Source organism: Dermacentor variabilis, chromosome 2 (genome assembly GCF_050947875.1).
Source record: "Dermacentor variabilis isolate Ectoservices chromosome 2, ASM5094787v1, whole genome shotgun sequence".
NCBI classification, from domain to species: Eukaryota; Metazoa; Arthropoda; class Arachnida; order Ixodida; family Ixodidae; genus Dermacentor; species Dermacentor variabilis.
The window spans coordinates 85,475,085-85,498,614 of NC_134569.1; the positions used below are offsets into that span (position 1 = coordinate 85,475,085).

Genomic DNA, 23,530 nt, shown 5'->3' on the forward strand with positions numbered 1-23,530 from the left:
TATACTTCAGATCGATTTGGGGTTGGTGAGACTTGGATATCTGTCTGCCACTTTGACCACTTTCATCAAAATAATGCAATTTGAGGCCTTCTGTGCATTTAAGATAAACAAAGAAGCGCCAAAATTAAGCTTGGAATGAAAATGACACACCAACTTAGTGTAGAGTTATGTGCGGAAAAGTAACAATGCGTAATTAGCTCAAAAAGGCCTGAATTAAACCCAGATGCACTAGTTCAAACTGCGCACGCCTATAGCCGTAACCGGAAGTGCGGATTTACTCAACGAAAAATACGGGCCGATACCGAAGACAGTGCAGCCCAAAAATGTGGACTGATCCCGAAGGTAGTGTAGTCTAAATAACAAACCACGTGGTACACCAACGCTCCCAAGAAAACCTTGTTTTCCATGTCAACTGCTGTTGACTCGCCTTTTTCACTACTTGCCCTGCTTAGTATGCGTAGTGAGCGCGCACTGTGCACCGCCGTCCTTGTCGTCTGCAACGTGCAGGTATTTGACTTTCGACATGATGTGAACACTCATCTGCTACACGATAATCGCGATGCACTGCCTCGGATGTGTATATCTAAAATTACCGGTGTGAATAAAAGGCGGCAGTAATAAAAATTATGCAGAAGCTCCTCTGGAGTTGTCTAAGTATGCGTAAGCATTAGGCCACTTGCTCATCCCCATGCAGCGCGGCGTCATTATCATTCTTATCCAACTTGATCCGTCCAATATAGACCCTATCAAGCCTTATTGGTAGTTATCAATCTTGTACGACTCGATCCGACCCTTATCAACCTTATCGCAATCGGTCCGATCCTGAACAACCCTTATCTGATCTTACCAGCCTTATCGGACATTATCCGACCCTTATCGGTCCTTATCGGAATTGCTCCGGCCATTATAAGCCATTATCGCTAGTTAGCACCTTATCGATCCGCGTCGAACCATTATCAACCGTCATGAGACCCATATAAACCCTCATCACTCCTTATCAACTCATTGTGTTATCAGCTCATCTGTGTTGCGTGGCGCGAAGTTAACGAGCTCTCGTAGATCGATGGCATTTCGATCGGTGAAGGAACGCCCTAATGGAAGGAGCATCCCGCAATCACCGAAATACGTCGGGGATGTGGCGTGTTTGGCATTATATATCAAAACGTTTATTTTTAAAAAATGCAAAAACGGAATTTTCCTAGTGTCTGCAAGGCTCTAAGTCGGCTCTACATGTGATCCTAGAGATGGCTTTTATTCCACTATCACAAAATCTTTCAACAAAGCCTCCATAGAAACTGTTCTCCGTTGACAGTCGTACCGCCGGTACAACAGATTCATATGTTTCAGATATATTCATCTTTTGCAAGCGTGGGCATATAGCCCAGTGGGTAAGACGCATGGGCTTCTAGGAGTGGTGTCGTAGGTTCCAAATTCACCACCGCCAACGTTTTTTTCTTTCGATTTTACTGTTTTTCTTTATGGAGCGCGCAACGTGTTACGCGTTACGGATGGACAGAAAGACCAACAGACAGATTTCCTGGGTGAGTCACCTAAGAATGCTTACGCACTAAAAAGGGTCGCCTTTTTAGCACTGACCACTGACGTAAGCACTGACCATTGATGAAGATGGCGGTCACGTCACTTGCGAGATCCCTGGTGATGCCGAGTGCGTGCCACGGGTCGATGGATCCGTTGGGGAAGGTCACGTTGTGCACGGCGGGTCGGAAGCCGCCGTAGAAGGTGTTGGTGCGGCGTACAGCACTCTTCAGGAGGGCCTCGTCGAAGTGCGCTCCAAAGATGTCCCTGCACTGCTTCACGAAGAACCTTGTCGAAGAAAGGGAGTGTGCAGTGTTAAGCTACGGTAGTGTAGAAGCAGGGCTGAATTAAAGCGGGAGATAAGTGGGCTTCACCGCTGACTCTGTAGGAGCGGGGAGGTGGGAGTCCGTTATCGCAAAGCCTTTTCGGAAACATGAATACACCAATTGACAAAATTGAAGCGATCGAGAGCCACTGTTCTGTGCCTACAAGAGAAGGGCTTCTGTCGCAGTTCCCTCGCATTGCATGCGAGGAGCGCATCTGTGGCGTCGCAGTTGTCCGGGCCCTTTTATACCTTGCAAATGGACCCAACAGGAGCGCGTCGTCCCATACCGTGTAGCAATTTTGTTTATTTTATTTTATTTTATTTGCCGAGTTTACTCCGTAGTTGTGGCGTTCTGCTTCTGAGGCCAGCCGGTTCGACACCTGGCCTGGCGGCCGCATTCCTATGGGAGCGGAACTCAAACACGATCACCAGGTGGTCAAAATTAATCGCGAGTACGCCACTATTGCACCTCGCATAGCTTCGGTGTTGCATCGGTACGTTAGGCCCTATTTATCAATGAGATAAATTTTTTACGTAAATATCCATGTACAGGTGACTGAAAAAGGAAAAATTGGAAAATAAAAATCACCTGTTTAATACCGCTTTCAATAAAGTTGGTCGTAACGCGAATGTGAAATGTTCTGTGGAACGGTACATGCATCGACATGGTTTTGAGTCACCTTTAAAACTGGCTTCTCCACAATAATACATTGTATGTGGGAAAGCCTGCTGTTAAGGGCACTCGTCACGCTTGCACCAAAACGCACAAGACGGCATGCCAAGCTGACATTTATTGCAACGTTATTAGCGCTTCACGAACAACGATGGAACCTTAAATGCATGTGCCCCTCAGTGCTTGTATTTGTTTTTGTTTTTTTTTTTTAATCTGTGGACTTTATCTTAACCGGGCGAAGAAAAAAAAAATCCTTTTCGTGAAACTGGCTTCATCACATCGCACACTTGCCAAACTAGAGCCACTGCATCACTGCATGAAATGAGAACAACCTGCAAACTGCACCCGATGGTACCTAAACGTTGGGCATAATGACATCACTGGAATCACATCGACGTCATCTGCCTGAAAAAAACACACTAGCTTTCCACGTATCCACAGCCACAAATCTGGTGCATTGTAGTACACACTAGCATTCTTCCTTGCACGCAGGCTTATGCAGCACAGGCTTACTCGACTGGGAAAAGAGATCCGAAAGGTTGGTCCTTGAGGTCCGATGACTGGTAGTAGCCGAACTCGACGCAAGTCTGGTAGGTCCACTGCCGGCCTGCATAACCAAGGCGCTGCCATTACACCTTGCAAATGCAGTGATCGAGTTGTTGAAGTTTCCTGCACTGTTGCCTGCTGCCACTTCGCCACAGGAGGGCTGCAGATCTTTTTTTTTTCCTTTGAAGATGGTACATATGCTAAGACTATGCTAAGAAAACTAAGCACAATTTGCGAGGTGTTGGGAACCGTGTAAAGGATCCACTGGTGTTACTGCCCCAATAGATGCGCACGGTAAATGCACTATTCATAAGGAAGAGCTAGCGCTAAGCTCTGGTTGGTGTAAGGTCCGCATGTGCAACGGCACGAGCTAATAAGTCGCCGGTTGCTCAAAATTTTCCTTCGCGTTCTCTCTGAGTACCGAAATGAATTATTACGTTGATGTCTTTTCCACCTCCATCGAGTAAATCAAAATATCAAGATCGTGATTTTTCTTTAGTTTTTTACTATGTGGAGCGCTGCTTAGTTATGCTTTCTGTCCGCCCAGCGTTACACGTGTAACTGACACCGACATGGCCTTCCGAAATGTACGTGTGCTTCACATCAAAACCAAAGCCAGACTTTATGCTTGCGCTTAGAATTAAAGCACGAGCAGAATAGTAAATACTATATAATTTGCATGGACACATAATAAAAGATGTTCGTGGAGCAGTAAACATCACATGACTCTTCTCCTTGTGGGAATTTGAGCTTAGAAGTGGCGCCTCAAAAAATTGAGCATTAGGGCCCGTCAGATTTTCGCCACCTCCTTGTCCTTCTGGTGCGCATTCAGAATTTCGGAAATTACAGCACATTGCGTACACGATGCTACTGTTGCATACTTCTTTATTTCTTCGAAGTAGTAAAGGCGAGGCGCAGAAGACCAGGACTCCAAAAGAAAAACACAAACGACAGGACCGGCGCCGGTCCTGTCGTTTGTGTTCTTCTTCTTGAGTCCTGGTCTTCTGCGCCTTGCCTTTACTTTATTACTTTACTTTACTTTATTAGTTTAGTTTTACTTTATTTCTTCGACATAGTCTGTAAAACATCATAACCGGCTTGTGCCTGAAGTGACAGTTACTGTAAGGACAGTTTGACTAATGAGCTAGTTCCAAGAATCCACTTTCAATTATTCACTTCGACGCGTGCATTTTTTCGGAACAGTTGGAGGCAAACACGATTTATGAGTAAGTGCGTGCGTGTCTATGTGTGCGCGTGTGTTTGTGTATGCATGTGTCTAAATTGTGGTAACCAGCAGCAGTTTCACGATACCCTCTACCTGTCAAAAGTGCCAACGAAATAGGCTATTACTTATCCAATTTTGCATGACTTTGCCGCCTGTCTGTATGTAACATAAAACGCCGCGGCATGACACTACATCACCATGATTGCCCAACCCCTAAAGATGCAAATCTGCACAATGTCCTCCTGCACTCCTGGGAATCAAAGGTTCGCGACACTAGCGCTGCCTCGCGGAGATACGCGATATAGTGAAAAGCACTACGATGGTGCGGCGCTGCAGTCGCACCTCCGGCTCCCTCGGTGCTGTTGAACTGGATCTCCCGCAGCGAGTCGACGAAGGCGTCGTAATCGTAGTCGAGGCAGGCCTGCTTGGTGGCGTTCAGCAGGATCTCGTTGACCGCAGCGAAGCGCTCCAGCGGGCTGCGGTCGTCGCTTGGGTCCGTCATGGTGTTGCACAAAGTGTCGATGGTCACGGTGTTGTCTCCGCCCTGCGCATGCATAGCGGGACAGACTTTGCATGGAACTGTGCGCGCCCAAATGGAGGTAGCTTAGGCGCTGGCATTTGAGATGTGGAGATGCCGTTGTGCGCGGATGGTATTTTGAGCGAAAGTAGAGTGTAGTAAGCGAAAGTATACTGTTTGGATAGCAAAGTATGGTTGCCTGCCGCAACTGTAATTGGAACGGAAATTCGGGGGTAGTTGGTTGTTCGTGATCACCTATAAACAGCGCGTAAAACGAAGGGCGAACATAAAAGAGACATACAAAGCGCTGTGTACGTTCCTCTTAATTTATATGTTCGTCTCTCGTTTTGCTGTTTTTAGATGATCGCAACTGTAAATGCTTCGAAGACGTCCCTTTATTCGTCATTTAGTTTTCCTGAAAATGAATTTTAAAAATTGGTTGCGTTCCGGGCCAATGACTTTCTACTGGCCACGTGTTTGCGACGCCACAGTGTATACACCCCACCGTCGCTGAAATCGACGCTTTCTAGTTAGGAAACTCTGTAAAAGCTCCCTGTGTCGTCAGGAGACACCATCAGTTTCGCTTCTGTGGTGTTAGTGCCACATGTACTGAGTGTTTAGCACGCGTTCTGCGCGTTTACATTATGGTAGTGTAGTACCTGACGTCATTCACTCATCGTAACGTCACACGAAGCAGCTAACCGTATTGGTATCTCGTTTATTGGTTATTTAAAATTATTGATGAAGTTCTAAGCAAATTGAACCCCCCTACAGGTGACAGGACCGTCAATACCATTTGAAAATGACAATATCGTAATATGGTTAAAAAAACGCCGAAGTTGGCCTTTAAAGCGCCTCTAGCTGCAAGAAAACGCGTGTACGTGCCTCGAACTCTCTGGCGTCCTTGTTGTACTGGACAATGCCTTCGAAGTTACCCGCCAGGCTCTGGAACAGGTTGGCCATGTTGTTGGCGTTGAATCCGTTGAAGTAGGTGCACAGCCTGCGGGTGAAGCCGCCAACGAAGGACACGTATTAGTGCTGAGTGAATAGGAGATGAGAGCTGATGCTTTGTTTCTGTTCACGGCGTCAGAAACTTTTTCCCTGCACCCCCCAACGAAAATGGAGAACCAGTTCGCTCGTTGGAGATCGCTATAGTATTGATGTTTTCAAACGAGCACGTGACGAAAACTCTGCGCACTTAAACATGCAGTGTTGTGAAGTCGGGGGTCCGTGCGGCGAACAAATGTTCCATGAATGGTGCCAAGTGCAGTGAGAAAGAAAGGTTCCGAGCGACTGTTAAGAGATGAGAAAAAGGATTATATTAAAAAAGGGTACACGATTAAGTTTTACAAACATGGCTCCAACTATCGGAGCACACTACATGCTAGAGTCTTTGCTTGCCCGAGCGTCCCTTTTCGCACAGCCGTCTGGATCCGCGTTTTATGCCGTCGAGAGAATTCCTGGCCCTCGTCGAGAGAATTCACTAGCCAATTACAAACACCGAATCGTTCACCACCTGCCGTCCCCCAACGTTCCACCCCTTTGGTGGCTCTCCTATCTCCAACGTTGCACAACACGAGGCAACCACGTGGCAAACTGTGAATCGGCCGTCGACGCCTTTCCCGAGTACCCTGTCATCCATCAGTGGCGTCTTCGTGACGGCCAGGAGCGGGCGACGTTGTTGTCTTGAAGCGAGCTGTCATTTTGTTCTGAGGGATCGTTAGGCACAACAGCAGCTAAATGTCATCAACTTCCTGCATCGAAATGCCCGGGCTCGTAACAGCTCTGTTACGGCGCATTCAATGGAAACGGGTCGTTGTGATATATAAGCCATTGCCCCTTACCGCGACAACTATAATGTCACAGTATCTCGTAACGGTGTTCCGGCCCCGCGCGTATACCATTTGTAACGGACGATATAAAACGGTTTAATAATTCGTAAGTTCAGCACTGTGCATGCCTTTAGGTGGTCTTGCCACTGCTGGTCGGCACGCCTGCAAAATTGTGCTTACTTTAGGGTAGAGTATTTAGGGCGAGGGACATATATCGGGGAAGGGGGGGAGGCGTGCATGGGGCATAACTGTGTCTTTCAAGATGAGCACCAGAAATATTCCGCCACGGAAGAGCCTTTCCCACGGCGACAGCTCCATACACTCCATCATTTGGTTCCCTGCCTACGTCGGGGCGATTGAGGGGGTTCCTGGAACCTCAGTGAGTCTGCCCACGAGGTTGCGCGTGGCTTTACAGACCGCGCTGCCCTCGGATCGGACGACTCTCTCCCCGAGCAGTGATACAACGGGCTCGAAACATCGCCGGAATCATCCCCTGGACTGAGGGTTCCTCCCACACTGCTCTCGGCATTCAGATATTATTAATAAAGATGTTTTGCTCTCTCTCTCCCCCCGGACACAGAAGCGCTCCTATCATGCACAACGATATCACTAAATTCTTCTACCTAGAGAGAAGGGTTTTCCCGCCGCCTCATTGCAAGCTAAGCAGGCCGCAGGCGGTCACGCTCAGACTATTGCAAACTAACTCCTACCCAAATCAGGCGTCCCTTAACAGCATAAATCCTGAAATTTACCCGAATTGTTCTTGCGTGGGCTGTGGTGAGGCTGCTACTTTGTCTCACATGCTCTGGGAGTGCGGGCCGTAGGGCCCCAGGTTCACCAAGGAAGAGTGGGACGCGCTCCTGCGAAGTCCCGTCTTTGAAGACCAAATCCTGGCCGTCCAGCATGCCCTACGTGCTGGACGATTTGCATATATATATATATATATATATACACACGAGGAGTATGGGGGTTAACCAAGGGACCCGATTTTTATTAATCATGCCATAAGAAGGCAACAAACAATGACATCAAGGGAAAACATAGGGGAAATTACTTGTACTTGCCAATTCAATTAAAGAAATGATGAATTAATGGAAATGAAAGTGGATGAAAAAGCAACTTGCCGTAGGTGGGGAACGATCCCATGTCTTTGCATGACGTGTGCGATGCTCTATACCACTTGAGCTACCGCGGCGCCGTTTTCCCATCAACTTTTCTCGCCCGCGATCGGGCCGGCAGCCTAGACCTATCGCGTTTTGCTGGACCCAATAAAAAGGTATTCACTCACTCACTTTCCTGGGTATTTGTGTTTTACTACTAGAACCCTGGGAGTGTTCACAAACCTAGGCGTCGTATGTGGAACATCCTTTCTGCCGCAAGCGTCCCGAGTACGCGATCTTTATTGGTGAAGGCAACCGGTCAATAAACCGACACGTGCTACCTGAAGGCATCATTGTTGCCGGATTCGACACCCCCGTTATGTAATAAGCGAGAAGAAAGGGGGTTAATCGAGAGGCCCGATTTTCATTAATCATATCTTAGGAAGCCAACAAGCAATGACACCCAGGAAAACATAAGGGACATTACTTGTACTTAATTACTTGTAAATGAAAGTGGACGAAAAAAAAGTTTTTTGAACCACTTTGATTTCCATTAATGTATCATTTCTTTAATTCAATTTGTAAGTACAAGTAATCTCCTCCGTTTTCCTTGGTGTCATTGTTTGTAGGGACTTCCTATGATATTCCACACACACACACACACACATATATATAACATACATATATATATATATATATATATATATATATGTGTGTGTGTGTGTGTGTGTGTGTGTGTGTGTGTGTGTGTGTGTGTGTGTGTGTGTGTGTGTGTGTGTGGTTTCGGTCAGGTTGCGAGAACCGGCTTCTTTTTAGTATGCCGTGACCCCGCTGGCTATACAACTAAACCACGCAGGCTCACTTGAACATGTCCTTGATGGCCGGCCAGTTGTCGGGCGATGCCGCCAGGAAGGTGAGGTGGTCCACGGCCTGCTCGATTTGCTTGTTGCACTCGGGGCCCGTCGTCGCGAGCGAGTCCCGCACCACGCGAAGGTAGTCTGCGCCGCGTGCAGTATGTACGAGATATGGCTCGCGATGTCGAGAACCGAATTGCGGTGAATTTTGCGTTTACTGACTTCTTACGCACGTTGTGCTTCAAGCGATAGTAGCTGCCCTTTGCATAACTTCTCGTGCCTGCGCTCTTTCAAGCAGACAACTTCATAAGTCATATCACAACCTGTCCGGAACAACAACGACAACAACAGCAACAACAACAACAACAGAAAGATCCTTCAAAGGCAGCACTGTTGTCACGTATACGCCGTGCCACGTCGTGACCTTGAGTAACAGGGGCGCAAACACTACAGGATGGAAGAATGATCGCAGAAACGAGAAAGATGTGAGCCGTTTGTGGATTTTTTTTTCTGGTTTCTTGTTCTTTTTTTCCCCCGGAGTATCAATTCCAAATGAGGCGCACCAAATGACACCTATACCCTCCGTGGTAGCCGAGTGGCCACAGCGCTGTGCTGCTGAGCACGAGGTCGCGGGTTCGATCCCAACCGTGGCGGCCGCAGTCCAAAGAAGACGGTGTAATGCAAAAAATAAAGAAAAAGAAACGCTCGTGTATATACCGTGCATTGGGTGCACGTTAAAGAACCTTAGGTTCTCAAGATTAATCCGGAGTCGCCCACTATATGACATACCTCACATAATGAGATCGCGGTTTTTTGGCGCGTAAAACCCCAGAATTAAAAAGAAATTACCCCTATAATAAAAACTTCGCGAGGTTGGGCGTACACTGACTATGTATACATAGCGCAAAAGACCGTACCACGAGTCGACCAACTTTTCGCACGGGCGCAATGCGTGTACCTTTGAAGTCGATGACAGCGTAGAGCGGTGCGCTCGACGCAACGGCTCCGACGGCGAGGTGCGGGTACTTGAGCTTGAACCAGGCGGCCAACGAGCCCGAGTAGGAGCCGCCGAACACCACCCACTTGCTGTCGGGGCCGAGCGAGTATTTCTCCACCATGGCGTCCCTGAAGAACGCCCCGTCGGCCAACGCTTGCTCGCTGGTCAAGTACTCCAGGTTGGCCACTGTCATGTCCCTGCATGCGCGCGCGCGCAGAGCCCCCACCCTGTGAGGCGCCGATCCTCGAGGCTGGTGGATCTACTCTCGTCGACGCGGGTCGACTCTTAAAGGTGACTGGAATCGGACCGGAATAATATGTTGTAGAAGATGGCTTGAGGCGAATCTGCGAAAACTCGATCGTAGCGGTGAGCGTGGCGTTCTGCCGCTCGAGCGCGAGGTCGCGGGTTCAGATTCCCGGCCGCGCCTTGATGGGGCGAAATTCAAAACGCTCGGGCACTCATTTTATTTATCGTATTTATTTATTTTATTTATTTTTCCTAAACTGCCCAAGAATGGCTTTACGCCTTAATATTGGTGCCCTTTGGGTTAAGTAAAGAGCATAAAACCGAAAAACAAAACAGAATATCTTAAACAACAGTGGTACAAAGTGCAAAAAAATATTGAATTATTCAGATACAGAAGTCAGATAATGAGCAAGTAGTCGAACTGAATATGTCAAGATTATCACGCAAGTTATTTTGTTACGTTACAAGACGTGTTATAGCGATAGAGGTGCAAGAGCAATTCACGTTGAAATTGCTATAGATTGCGCAGGTCATAGGGCGAGCCACGCAGAACGTTACAGCTGACAGTAACCGCGGACAGGAGAAGTGGTTGTCAATTAGTTTGTACAAAAAATAAGTAATCACGGTATTTGCGCCTCATTTCTATGTGTGTAATATTAAACATGCGCAGTACACGCTCATAGGCATGAAATACGGGGCGTGCGAGAAATCGATCGTACAGGATACGATCGAATTAGATTAAGGTACACGTTAAAAAAAAAAAAATTCCAGCTGGTCAAAAGTAACAATCCACTGTGCACTTTCGGAACGTCAAGCAGCACAGCTTATTTTATTTTTGTATTATTATTTTATTTTTATTTACTTATTGTAGAAGGCGAAGCGGGATAGGCCTAAGCATGGCTCAGCAAACAACCATTGCATTCAGTGGCGTAGCAACAGGGGGGGCCGTGGGCCCCGGGTGCAAGGGGCCTGTGGAGGGGGGGGGGGGTGTCATATACGTCTGAAGACACCCTTTCCGCCGGCTACACACGGGGGGGGGGTGACAGAAGACCTATGGGCCCCGGGTGACAGACGACCTAGCTACGCCACTGATTGCATTGCATGCAAAGTTCTATAGTGAGCCTGTTTGTGTTCTACAGCAGTCACGGGGAACCCTTGACAGTCCAACGGTCAAGCTGCGATCACGCTCGCCCGACGGTTAGGCGCAAGCGCTGTCACGTGGCTCATGGATGTGGGAATATATATACAAAGGGCGCGACAGTTGCGCTCTTCGGCTGTTCAGTTTCGCGTTTTCTGCGTTAAATTGACCGGAATTCATTATACGCTGTAAACATTCCTAGCGCCAATTTCTTCTCTTTTTTTTTTTTCATTTCTGGAAACGGTATATGAGCTCATCGGTTGGCGCGCTCCAAGTCTTCCACTGGCGCAATGCAATCGCATGCCTGTTTAGAAAGCTAATTAATCTAATTTGCATTACTTGTCTAATTACTACATCGAACCATTTTCGAATATGTGCCTCTGTGGTTAAAGTAATCAAGGGGAAATTAATTATCTCAGATTTATTACTTAAATCAAGAAATTTCGAGCGCATTCTGTGAAAAACGTGGTTAGTACTCCCTAAGAAAAGAAAAGACGAAAATGGGCATGGATTTTACTTCTTTTTGGGGAGTAACTGACCTACCACAACCATTCGTCCTTTTGGAGTTTAAGTGAACTGTTATAGTGGATGAACTGTTACTCCCCATGCAGTTACTCCTTCAAGGACTAACAGTTACTCTTTTCCGATGTTCCTCAAGGGAGTCTTCACGTTCACCAGCCACACTAAAAAATGTTTACATTCTTAACGTTATTTTCTTGTCGCACTGGCAACTCCCTTAGCTTAGGGCCTTACAAAATATTTATAGAGGACGACAACGGAGCTCCTACTAGACGTGCGATGACAAACAACGTAGTTGAAAACTACGTAATCGTTCTGACAGCCTTAGACTCACAGAAATATCCGACAGAGTTTCCCATCTCTAAAAAAAAAAATTGTGTGGAGTTTTACGTGCGAAAACCACTTTATGATTATGAGGCACGCCGCAGTGGAGGACTCCGAAAATTTCGACCACCTGGGGTTTTTTAACGTGCACCTTAATCAAAGTAAACGGGTGTTTTCGCATTTCACCACCATCGAAATGCGGCCGCCGTTGCCGGGATTCGATCCCGCGACCTCGTGCTTAGCAGCCCAACACCATAGCCGCTAAGCAACCACGGCGGGCGTTTCATATCTCTGCCTGTGAAACTCCCATGTCGGATATTGCGTCGGCTATGTGGTCAATAAAGAACATTGACCACATTATGTGTCACTGTCCTCAATTTGAAGCAAAAAGACAATCTATGTTCAACGCATTCAGGAAACTAGATGATCGTCTTCTGATGTGAACAGACAATACTAGAACGGGAACTGCTTTCATACGGGAAGTGCGACAACTTTTGACAGCAGAGTTAAACGGGAGTCCTACTCTAAAGCAAAAACAAAAATAAAAGTGCGAGCGAAGCAAGTTGTGCCAGGCAACTAATAATATCGCTTTCGTCGCAAGTGAGCGAATTTCGCTGATAATTGCAATGGTCTTCGCTTCCGCCGCTGCGACGCCCCAGCCAGATAAGCGTGTGAGGCGCACACGAACACTATAGACTGCCGCGCAGAGCTCATAGTGCTCGCAGTGGGCACATAGATACTGCCGCCAAGCATTGTTCTAAGTCAGGCGCATCATGTGACAATGCCCGCAAGTGTATATGACCGCACTTGACGACAGTACGGGTGAGCACGCGTGCACGCGGCTCTGACATATAGCGCCTCGACTGTCCATTGTCTCCGTGAGCTGCAGGGTATGTAACACGTGTGCCATTTTCATTTTCATGGCGCACATACTTTGGAGAAACTCAAAGCCTTTTGAATTCATTTGTGATATAATGATAAGTCGCCCATATATACTCGGAAAGAAATTTATGAATATATATATATATATATATATATATATATATATATATATTGCCATGAAAAGCATATATAGGAGCAATTAGCTCCAGCTGGTTCAAACTGAAATGTAGCAAATAATAATGAAAAGGCGGAAATGGAAGTGGACGAAAACATAACTTGTCGCCGGTGGGAACCGAACCCATAACCTTAATTCGCACATATGTGAGGTGCGTTCAAAAAGAAACCTAGCTTTTGAAATGGCGCGCCAGCCGGCAGAGGGAGCGCGCTGTAGCAATTGAATGCACGCAGCGGCAGGTTTAGACAACCAACTGCCGTTGACTGCGTCTCGCTCTGACCGGGTTGTTGAGCTGTACAGCCGCCGAAGTGAGCACGTGCATAAGCTGTTCGTCGGATCAGTGCATAAGTTGCAATAATAAAATAGCTCGAAAAACAACGTGTGTGTGCGTGAAATTTTGCTACAAACTTGGCAAAACGTTTGTATAGAGACTTTTCAGTTGCTTAGCCAAGCATACGGGCAAGACTATATTATAGTCTCACGCCTATAAGCGGTTTAAGCGTTTTGAACACAGCAGAATGTCAGTCGGTGACGATCCCACGACAGGACGACCTTCCATATCAATAGATGATGACCGTGCCGAGAAAGTTCGTGCTGTAATTCGTGAAAATCGTCGTTTAACTGTACAAGAAACGGTGGATCTATTGTGGCCAGATAGCGCAATTCTGTCACTTCAGCGGAATTACTTGAACAGGCGGACATGCATGACAAATAGCATATGTTAGCTAATGAATAAAGGTTACTTCACTGATTAACTTTGTAATTATTCACTATAGAACACTTGTCCCAATTGCGAAATTGAAGCCAAGCGGCTAGTAATGAAATTATATAAATTTTTGTTAACATCCTGCCTTTAAATGATGGCTTGAAACCACCGCGCATAAAGCAGAGCTCAGACACAAGGACTGCGCAAATGGCAGCACCGGCGTATCCTAACTCATGTGCTTTATATTGCACATTGTCTTAAATATGTTGAAATAACATTCACGTTTGAAGGGTAGCGCGGAAATCTTACACAGGTACGAAAGGAGGACGCCTACTGACCGGACAAATATTGGAAGCGATTATGCAAAATATGCAGCGCGGATGTGAAGTCAGATGATATATGCGGAACTGTATTTCTCCCCTCAACTTTAGAGAAAATTGACACTAATTTGATTCGGACCATGGTACGTCCTCACAGACGACGAGAGACACCCGCAAAGTGCATCCCGAATACCGCACTGGATTACATGAAAGCACAGGTGCCAACACCATGCAACGTGTCAACCAATCACAAGTCATTATCATATCTATGTTAGCGCACAGAAGTATATATATATATATATATATATATATATATATATATATATATATATATATATATATATATATATATATCCAAGAAAAGCATATAGGAGCAATTAGCTCTGTGGTTCAAACTGAAATGTAGCAAATAATAATGCGGAAATGTATTCCTCCCGTCAACTTTAGAGAAAATTGACACTAATTTGATGCAAACCGTTTACGCACAGAAACGCGTTTTGTTTTCTACAAGCATGAGGAGACAACACTTTGACCACGTATACAGCCTCCAGCATCTATGTATATTACATCGTTGAGGCTATAAGCTGCGGTTACCGTGGCTCTCCCGGCACTGCATGCAGACCTCTGGATGGCGAGTACATAAGAGAGTTCTTTTCATTCTCGAGCGCGTTGAAATGTATGGACATACCACAGGGGCTCCCTCAAACAGCACGTAATCAGCCTGGAAGTTGCAAGCAACGTTTCCCGCACTTGCACAACGTATGCCAGTCGGAATATATATACTAAGAATTAAACGTCTTGAAAAGCGATTTCTCCCAGCTGTCTCGGGGTTTTAGGGGGACTAACTGACTTGTCTGTCTTTAAGCGCCATGGCCTTGTGGAGCCCAACCATATATCAGGTGGAAGGAACACAGCGCCTGTAACTTGAAAATGTATATATACGCAACGCCAGCACCATGTTGCAATATAAGAATATGTGGTGATGAGCAAATATATAAAAACGCTCACGGTGTGGGCCAGCTGAGTCCATAGTAGCGGTGCTCGAGCTCGAAGACGAGCGCGCCGTACTTTTTGGCGAGCAGCATGATGTGCGTGGGCGCCGTGAGCCACTTGGCTGACGCCGCGCCCTCGCCGCCGAACATCAGGAACACGGGACCTCCGGGACGGTAGAACTCGTCGTTCACGAAGTAGCGCTGCGCGTTAAGCGAAGAAAATGCCCCACTTTTTTTACGTTGGCAAGAAAGACGGCTGCCAGCACGCATCATGTTTGTTTCATTTACAAATAATTGTAAGTGTTGTGCTGCCGCAAGTTGCATTCAGCAGCGCATAAACGAACGAATCTACAGTCGCAGGAATGAAGCCTTATATACCCGTTTTTCAGCTAGGGGAAAGAAGATTGTGCGTTAAAATCTGCAGGTAGGAGAAAGAACGGCCTCCGTGATTCTTCTGCATCTGATTCCGTTATCTCTACGTGTTTGTCAAATTTCTTCTTGCTTTCCGACATTTTTTTGCGAACGAGCTGCAAACTTGAGCTGACATGTCAGCGCCTTGTCTTTCCATTCCTCCATCCATGTCGTCTCATCTCATTGTATTGCGATAGCAATTACATGGACACTCCAGGCGCATTTCTGCCGTCACCGTGATGTTCCGTATAAAGTCCAAGGGCAATGTCATCGTTGCCGCGCGCCCTACGTTGTATGTGCGAGTGAAAGCGTGCGAGGGGAGACGACGATCGCGGTTGAATCTCGACCGCGCGAAAGGGAGGAAAGCGGGGAGGAATCGCGCTGTCTTCCGTCGCGTGCGAAGCATGCACCAAACGTTGCGAGGCGTTCCGACGGGAGGGAAGGGGAGCGGCGTTCTGCTCAGGCTGCAACTGCGAATGTGGCGCCTGCGCGCGGTCTCGCAGTTCTGTGCGTGCTGTGTTCTCGGCGCTCAGTTTGCCTTGAAGCGATAGACAGCACGAAGGTTACTTCGCTCGCTGTGCTTTTGCTGCCGCGCTTCCTCACGCCGGCGTTTTCACAGCTGGTGTTCGCGGCCATCGAGTGTGATGTGTTCATGTTTGCTGTGCGAGCTGACACCACGCTCGTTAATTTATTTAGCAAGCGAATACTTACAAGTTGATACGGCCGATAAAAGTACTATCCTTACTTCGTATGGCTGTCTGATAATTTACTATCGCAATCGATGCTTCGCCTTTCGGGCGAAGCCTACTGTTTTCGTGTGCGTGCGTGCGCGTGCGTGCAAATGCGAGATTATTAATTACGACGCAATGTAGTACACAAATGGCGCGCGACTGGCCGCTCGAGGCACTCTGCGTGTATTCGCGGGCTCCTTTCACGCTCGGAAAAACACTTTTACGTAGCACCTATACTGAACAACATGTAAGCTGTATCGGGAATTTTTCATGCTGCTCTACAATTTTCTCATTGGCACTTTCATCCAATTATAATATTTGCGAAAGTGGTTCATTAGTAAGTCTGATTGTGTAATTAGGCGGAATTCAAAAAAACAAAACAATCTGAGTATCTCCAAGCGACGGCAAACAACATAACCTTGGTTCTGTCCAGCTACGTATCACTTGCATGTTTTTCAAGTTTGGCGCAAGTGAAAGCACCCTGTACATAACTTCACTCCAACTAAATTCCTGCTTAGCTTGAAGAAAAAAAAAGAATAAAAGAAATGAAAACCAGTCATTATTGCCGTATCAGCACTAATTCAGTGAAATCTAAAGCATCGCGAAGAGTTAGAAGTTGCATGAGGATAGGGGGAGGCGATCGGGAGGGGGTGGCTGCAGCTCGCGGCATTCTATGATTCACACGGTAGCGGGGTCTCCGAAGCAGCGCAGTCACGAATTTAGTGTAGTGATTCCAAGATGTCATTAAAGTAGATTTTGAGCTCTTCCACATCTTGCGCAAGCCGTATATGATTACCTAGCTGCCGGACGTGTGCAGCAAAATAAACGCAGGTGCAGCAGTTGTTCGTCACATAACGGCGGCACGTAAGGGAACACATAACAGCGTCTCTGATGTAGAGTCACTGCAATGCCGTGCACGCTTACCTGCTTCCACGTGCCTTCCGTGGCGGCCGGGTTGAAATGGCAGCGGGGCTGAGTGATCCACAGCTCCTGCGGCTCCTTAACGGCCAGCCGCTGATGGCTACGGGGCTCGCCGAGCATGCCGAAGCGACCGCGAGGTCGGCCCCGATGCATCAACGGAGTGCGGGCCACGCAGCCGGAGGCCACGAAAGCGAGAAGCAGCAGAGAGCGCAGTACGGCTGCAGCCATGGTGGTCGTGAACGTCCACAGCGCGAGGGTCGGTCTGTCTGCAAGGTACCTCCAGACTCTTGCACAGACGAGTGCAGGGGGTCCGGGCCGGCCTATCTCCCTCCTTTCTCTCCATCGCGCCTATCTGCCTGGAGGGACTCGACCACAGGCGGGTGATAGGACGCTCTTCTCGATCGGAGAACGGATAGGCACCGTGCCGCGGCGCGCACTTTCTTCCCTGACCGCGCTATTTTCTTTCGTTGTTTTTTTTTTTCCTCGTTATCTCGTACCACATGATTTCTCTCGTAGAGGCGAGAAGACAAAACATATCGAGGGGTGTTGTCAGAAACGGGCGCGCTATCCATTGCGTAGCTAGGAATATGCAGGGCGAATGCGAAGGAGATCGGCAAAAGTGAACTTACGAGTTCACAAGTAGTCTTAAGACAGGCCTGTAGTCCACTGAACTTTTCTTTAAATTCCTTTCGGAAGGCCACGTCTGAATTTTTCGGTATGCACTAAAGAAGTTGTAAATCGCCATCTGGGGAACGTTCTACCAAAGGTACTTCGCGTCTTGCCGTGGGCAGCTCTGCAGAAGATGAACAGTTGTCTTTATATATAGCATGTACTTAGCCACTTCACAAGAGTGGGTTCTCACAGATTCCTATGTGTGCGTACTTAAAAAAAAAACTTGTCGGGGAGGTCGTATGGGAGACGCAGTCGCAAACATATCAGTACATGAAACATCCTGTGCGCGCTGCTGAAGATGCATAGTGGTCCAGAAACGACATAACCAGATACAGAAGTGACACAAGCGAAAGGAACCGTCCATTAGAACGAATTACATGGCTGACAGATATTACGTTTCCAGGCAATAAAATGATTAAATTTTGTAGAAAACAAAATTGCTTTCCCAAAAATATTCTCCTGCTTCAAACATAACAATGTAAATTTCTTTATTTTCAACAGCATGTCGTTTGCATAAGACATACGCAAGACTGGCTTCTTCAACCACTAGTGAAATGTTCCGCAGTAAATCACCTTTCTTGTAAAATAATTTCTTGCGAAAGTTACTGGTGTACCTCACGCTTCTACACTCCCTTCTTGCGTAAACTGTTTATCTTTTGTTAATTTCTTACTACCACATTATTATTTTGTACCGACCGCGGTGGCTTAGCGGCCATGGCGTTGCGCTGCTATATAACCACGAAGTTGCGGGATCAAATTCCGTCCGCGACGGCCGCATTTCGATGGGGACGAAATGCAAAAACACCCCTGTACCATGCGCACTGGGTGCACGTTGAAGATCACCAGGTGGTTAAATTTAATCCGGAGATCCTCGCTACGGTGTGTCTCATAATCGGATCGTGGTTATGGCGCGTAAAAGCCCAAATTTAACTTCTTTTTGATGATTCTTGCATACATTGACGGTTGTGCCTCATTGCTCATGTTTTTATGCTTATTGCTTGTCTATTCATACAGTAAGGTATGCTCAGCTGTGTAACCGTAATGTATTTAATGTCGTGTTCCTTACGCTTCTAGTTATTGTGGTACCTTTCGCAGTATTGCGTGTGGTTTGTACGGATGAGCGGATGCACGTGTACAATGTGTAACTATATGTTGTGCAGTACATCTGTAAACTGGGTCGAGGCTTCGTCAGGCAATATAGCGTTTAGCTTCGAGCTCCTATTTGACACTGTCTAAGCAACCAAATAAATGATTTTAATTGAATTCACGCATTGCGAAGCCCGCTAACTTGTGATACAGCTTAAGTTTTTTGGGGGTTCTACAGCCTAATCTTGAAATCGTGTGCGCCCCCTACTCGAAGTGGGCATGCCCAACACCACCCAGACTTGGCATGCCGTAGTCATCAAAGGTGGTGGACGCTGATCGACAATCCTCTGTCTTGGCACCCGTATCTGTTGACGCCATTTCTGGACGCCTCGTGTCGAACGCGGGGGCGCCACAGCCGAGCTACCGTCGAATTTCTGCAACGAATTGCTCACAAGCCTTTTAACTCCAGATGAGCAAATACCCGAGTTTGATGGATTATATACTTACTATTGCAGAGTGAGCTCTCTCAAACGCGACCGCTCCCGCTCGAATCGACAAATGTACTGCCGAGCATATATATGCCCCTCCGAACGCCGAGCGAGAGGCTCCGATTGCGTCATGCGTGGAGTGGCAACGGCACCGTTAGTGCACGCGATACATGTATGTGATTAAACCATGGCTTCCTTCCTCTACATAACGATATCAGAGTAAGGCGCGTGGTTAGTTTGCAAAGATATAAGCGATAATGGTATAACTTGTGTTACAGACAGTTTTGGCAAGCCGAATCGAAAGGCAACTCATGTAAAAAAAGAAAAAAGAGGATTGCGCAAGAAGCGCTTATTTTCGTGGCTTTTGGAAGAAAGTAAGGAAGGAAAGAATTATGCTGGTCGCACCCGGGACAGCTGACAGCTGAACTGTACTGTAGCTGAAGGGAGAAAGGGGGGGGGGAGGGAGGGGAGCGACCAAAAGGGAGTGTAAATTACGGGGAGGGCCCACGAGCCATTGTGAATAAAGTGACATTCCAGAAATTTGCAGGGTCCCCGCTTTTGTTCAGGGGCCAGTATGGAGGCGTTCCTGAAGCGAGCACACAACCTTCGTTGCCTTCATCAACCTCCCACACAGATACGACGATATCCGGCCCCTCGCGAGACGTGTTGGAAGAGAGGGTGAAACTTTTATTGGAAGAAGTGATTCTGTTCCACAAGTTGTTCGCGTCACAGGCGGTTTTAGCAAGCCGAAGCTATAGAGACATCTCATGTAAAAAAAAAAAAAAGTGGATTGTGGAAGAAGCGCTTATTTTCGTGGCTTTTGGTCACACCAGGGACAGCTGAACTGTACTGTAGATGAACGTCCAGAATGGGGGGGGGGGGGGGGGCGACCAAAAGGGAGTGTAAATTACGGGAGGGCCCACGAATCATTGTGGATAGAGTGATATTCCAGGAATTGGCAGGGTCCTCGCTTTTGTTCAAGGGTCAGTATATGGAGGCGTTGCTGAAGTGAGCACACAACCTTTCGTTGCCTCCATCAACCTCGACCTACGTACGTGCGACGATATCCGGCCCCTCGCGAGACGTGTTGGAAGAGAGGGAGAAACTTTTTCATATTTAAAACAGCACAAAAAACACGGACAAGGGAGGACACAGGACGAGCGCTGACTGCCAACAACACCTTTATTGGAGCCTGCGCAAATATATACAATTTGCAACAGGCACTCTCTTTATGCCTGTTGCAAATTGTATATATTTGCGCAGGCTCCAATAAAGGTGTTGTTGGCAGTCAGCGCTCGTCCTGTGTCCTCCCTTGTCCGTGTTTTTTGCGCTGTTTTAAATATGAATGATCCGTACCAACTAGCTCGCACCCACCCTTCGGAGAAACTTTTATTGTACGAAGTGACTCTGTTCCAGAAGGTTTTCGTCCAGAAATAAGTCGCTTTTTCCACAATCAGACGTGGGCTGACGCCGATGCGTACGTGTGGTTAGCACTTAAGAATTTATCCCTAGGTCTAGCTTTCTTTTTTACCAGCTTCGGGATTTATAGTATTGGGTCTAGGGATTTTTGAAATTGGGTGACACTGACAGCTGCAGTTATATATGCTTCCCAACGACGAATTTGTACACTTGGTACCGTATTTTGTAACAATCCATTTCAATGCCCACTATTCTTTATTACTCTCCAGGCGAATTTTCACCATCGCCGTGACGTTCCAATTGCAATAAGATGCTGTATGCTGTAAGTGCGAGGGTGAGCCGAGAAGGATAGTGGTTTGCTCGATACACGCCCGATATGTTGGAAGTTACGTGGTCAAGCTAATCGAGGGCACGCCCCCTCTAGCCCGGCTGTGGCTGCGCATGGCTGTCCACACGTTGTATCTTCGAGGCAATCAGCGGCGGGTGCAAATCCTACGGGCGAGTGTACATGGCCGGTAGTGTAATTATTGCGCGTGTTGGAGGTCGCATACTTTCAAACTTCGAAGATGTAGTGAAGCGAGAGGCAGCACGAAGTGTTCGTTCCCTTCCCCGCTGCCGACGCTCTTTATAACGACAGCGCTGCGAGCCGTGACAGCGAATGCTCGCGGTTATCAAGCAACATCTATTCATATACGCCTGGGGGAGGGTATTCTACAAGAGTCCGCCTAGTGGACATGTCCATTTCGTCTGCTGCTGAACTGCCTACCTCCTTCCGACACATACCCCTGCACAGCCAATCAGCACTTCAGCAGCAGCAGACGAAATGGACACGTCCACTAAGTTCACTCTTACAGAATACCCCCCTGTGCGCACATGACACCGTGATTGTTAATTTAATTAGTGAACCAGTGTTTACTGCAACTTACACGGCTGATAGAACTTCAAACCTTGCTTCGTGTAGGCCAATAAATTTTTATCGCTATCAATGCTTCGCCATTCAGACGAAACTGCTACTTATTTTTGTCCATGGATGGGATGCTGTCATTATCGCCGAGATCAACCACTTTGCGCCAACTAAGTTAAAATACAATGGACTGTAACAAAATTTGGCCTCTGATTGAATAGATACTAATACCAGCAACACATAGAAGTGAAAACCAGCTGATGACTTACCTTTTTGCTTCCATATCTTGCGGAACGCTAATGTTCAGGTTATGCATATTGTCACAGTACCATTCCTCTAGAGGAGCATTGACGAAGAAGACGCTTTTGATATGGCACATGCTCTAGACCATACGGTTCAGCGCTTGATCGCATTGTAAATTTATTGTAAATACGTTTTCCTTTTGTGTCTACCTCCTGTAACAATATTTTGCCCTGTGAGAGGAGAAAATCGAAGTTGATTGGATCGATAACTGCTCTGAAGAAGCTCAGTAGCATTGCAAAGGACTAGTGGTCTCAGCAAACTAGAATACTGACGCTGTAGCCTGTCAGAGAGCTTTGTGGGTCTTCATGTTGAATGCTGCCATCAAAAGTGTTTTGTCCAGCTGAAATCAATGAAACAGTGTGAGCTGTTGGAAGGTGCTCCAACTGGCTAATGTACAGCTCAGTAAGAGAACTTGTAGAAATCTATACAGTGTGTATTGTCATAACTGCATGCATATTTATGAAAATGCATGGGCATAGAAACCTTGGAACAATGATTTCAGAACTGGCGAGGCTGCATCAGAACATTTAGGGAAAGATGAATGTAGGTCAGTCCCCTTCAGGCAGTGTCGACCTGAAGGTGCAATTACAAAATAAAGCCTGCAATCTTGGGTATAGTGAAGGTAATAACTAGCGGCAATGTTTCAAAGTATGTGCATAACACAGTATGAATGGAAAGCTGTACAAGTTCAAATTAATTTATAATGACTTTTGCAGCAGTTGACTCAAAGCAATAGTGTACGCCACGAGTTTTGTCCTCGTTATTCGTACTTGTACCTCCATTTCTAGGTGCCACAATCAAAGCAGATTGTTGACTCATGATGGTTGGTTGGTTGGGGTTGAATGGCACAAAGGCTACTCAGCCCATGCTGTGCTAAAGCGAGAGGCAGCTCATGAAAAATAATCACAAATATATGCAAAGCTAAGAATTTTCCTTGCAAGCTTTAACTGCTTTCGCAGAGTACGTTGGTGTAACGCTGCAGACCAGGCACGTACCCAAATGCCCCCCCTACCTCTCCTTACACATATATTCCTAAAGCGCCGTGAATTCAAGCTTGAGACTTAGCTATTCGGAGGTCAACATTTTGCTGCCTCTTTCACTCCTTTTGGATGGCGGTAGTTATCGGCATCTCCTGGGATGAGAAGGCCAGTTTTCTCATCGATTCGGTGCCCGCGCGATTAACACGAGATGCGTTCAGTTGTCACCATCTATTGCAACGGTCAAGCGCATCGCTGTTCCTTCGTTAGTTCAACCTTCTTTGCTTAGACTAATCCAGGGACCAGGAAAGGGATTCGGTTTGTTGTAAACTGGTCTGCATGCTCTTGGAACGAGTTGCGGCAGGAGAAAGAAAACGCCAGCTGCCTTTAATTTTTCCTTTTGCCTCATCACTTCCATGAGTAAAGGCTCACTGCAACGCTGGCAGATCCTCAGAGACAGAAAGGAGGAAAATTAGACCATGGGAAACAGTGTCCGTCATCAAGCCCTGCATCAACCGCTAAACCGATAAGCAATATGAACGTCACCCATTACCTCATCTGGTTTTTCCCTAATTGTAGAGCACTTATCGCGCAAATTGGCAACTGGGAACAAGAGTCGCAAGGAGTTCAGAAATTACGCTATCTACTAAGGGAGAGAGCCGAGGCAACAGCCGAACAGGAAGGAAAAGTGAAAATTAAGAAATCAGCCAT

At 47.0% G+C, this 23,530-nt stretch overlaps 1 protein-coding gene across 1 annotated transcript in view; it reads right to left on the reverse strand.

Moving 5' to 3' along the window:
- The window catches only part of LOC142572227 (putative serine protease K12H4.7), an 18,964-nt gene extending 1,684 nt beyond the window's left edge, over positions 1-17,280 (reverse strand). Inside the window, exons 1-8 of the mRNA XM_075681198.1 lie at positions 16,974-17,280; positions 14,924-15,108; positions 9,567-9,802; positions 8,617-8,752; positions 5,708-5,822; positions 4,648-4,849; positions 3,048-3,141; positions 1,616-1,824 (exon numbers count right to left, since the gene is read on the reverse strand). Coding sequence (XP_075537313.1) covers positions 1,616-1,824; positions 3,048-3,141; positions 4,648-4,849; positions 5,708-5,822; positions 8,617-8,752; positions 9,567-9,802; positions 14,924-15,108; positions 16,974-17,198 — 1,402 coding nt within the window. The 5' untranslated portion in view covers positions 17,199-17,280. The remainder of the gene's footprint in view (positions 1-1,615; positions 1,825-3,047; positions 3,142-4,647; positions 4,850-5,707; positions 5,823-8,616; positions 8,753-9,566; positions 9,803-14,923; positions 15,109-16,973) is intronic.
- Between the last annotated feature and the right edge of the window lie 6,250 nt (positions 17,281-23,530).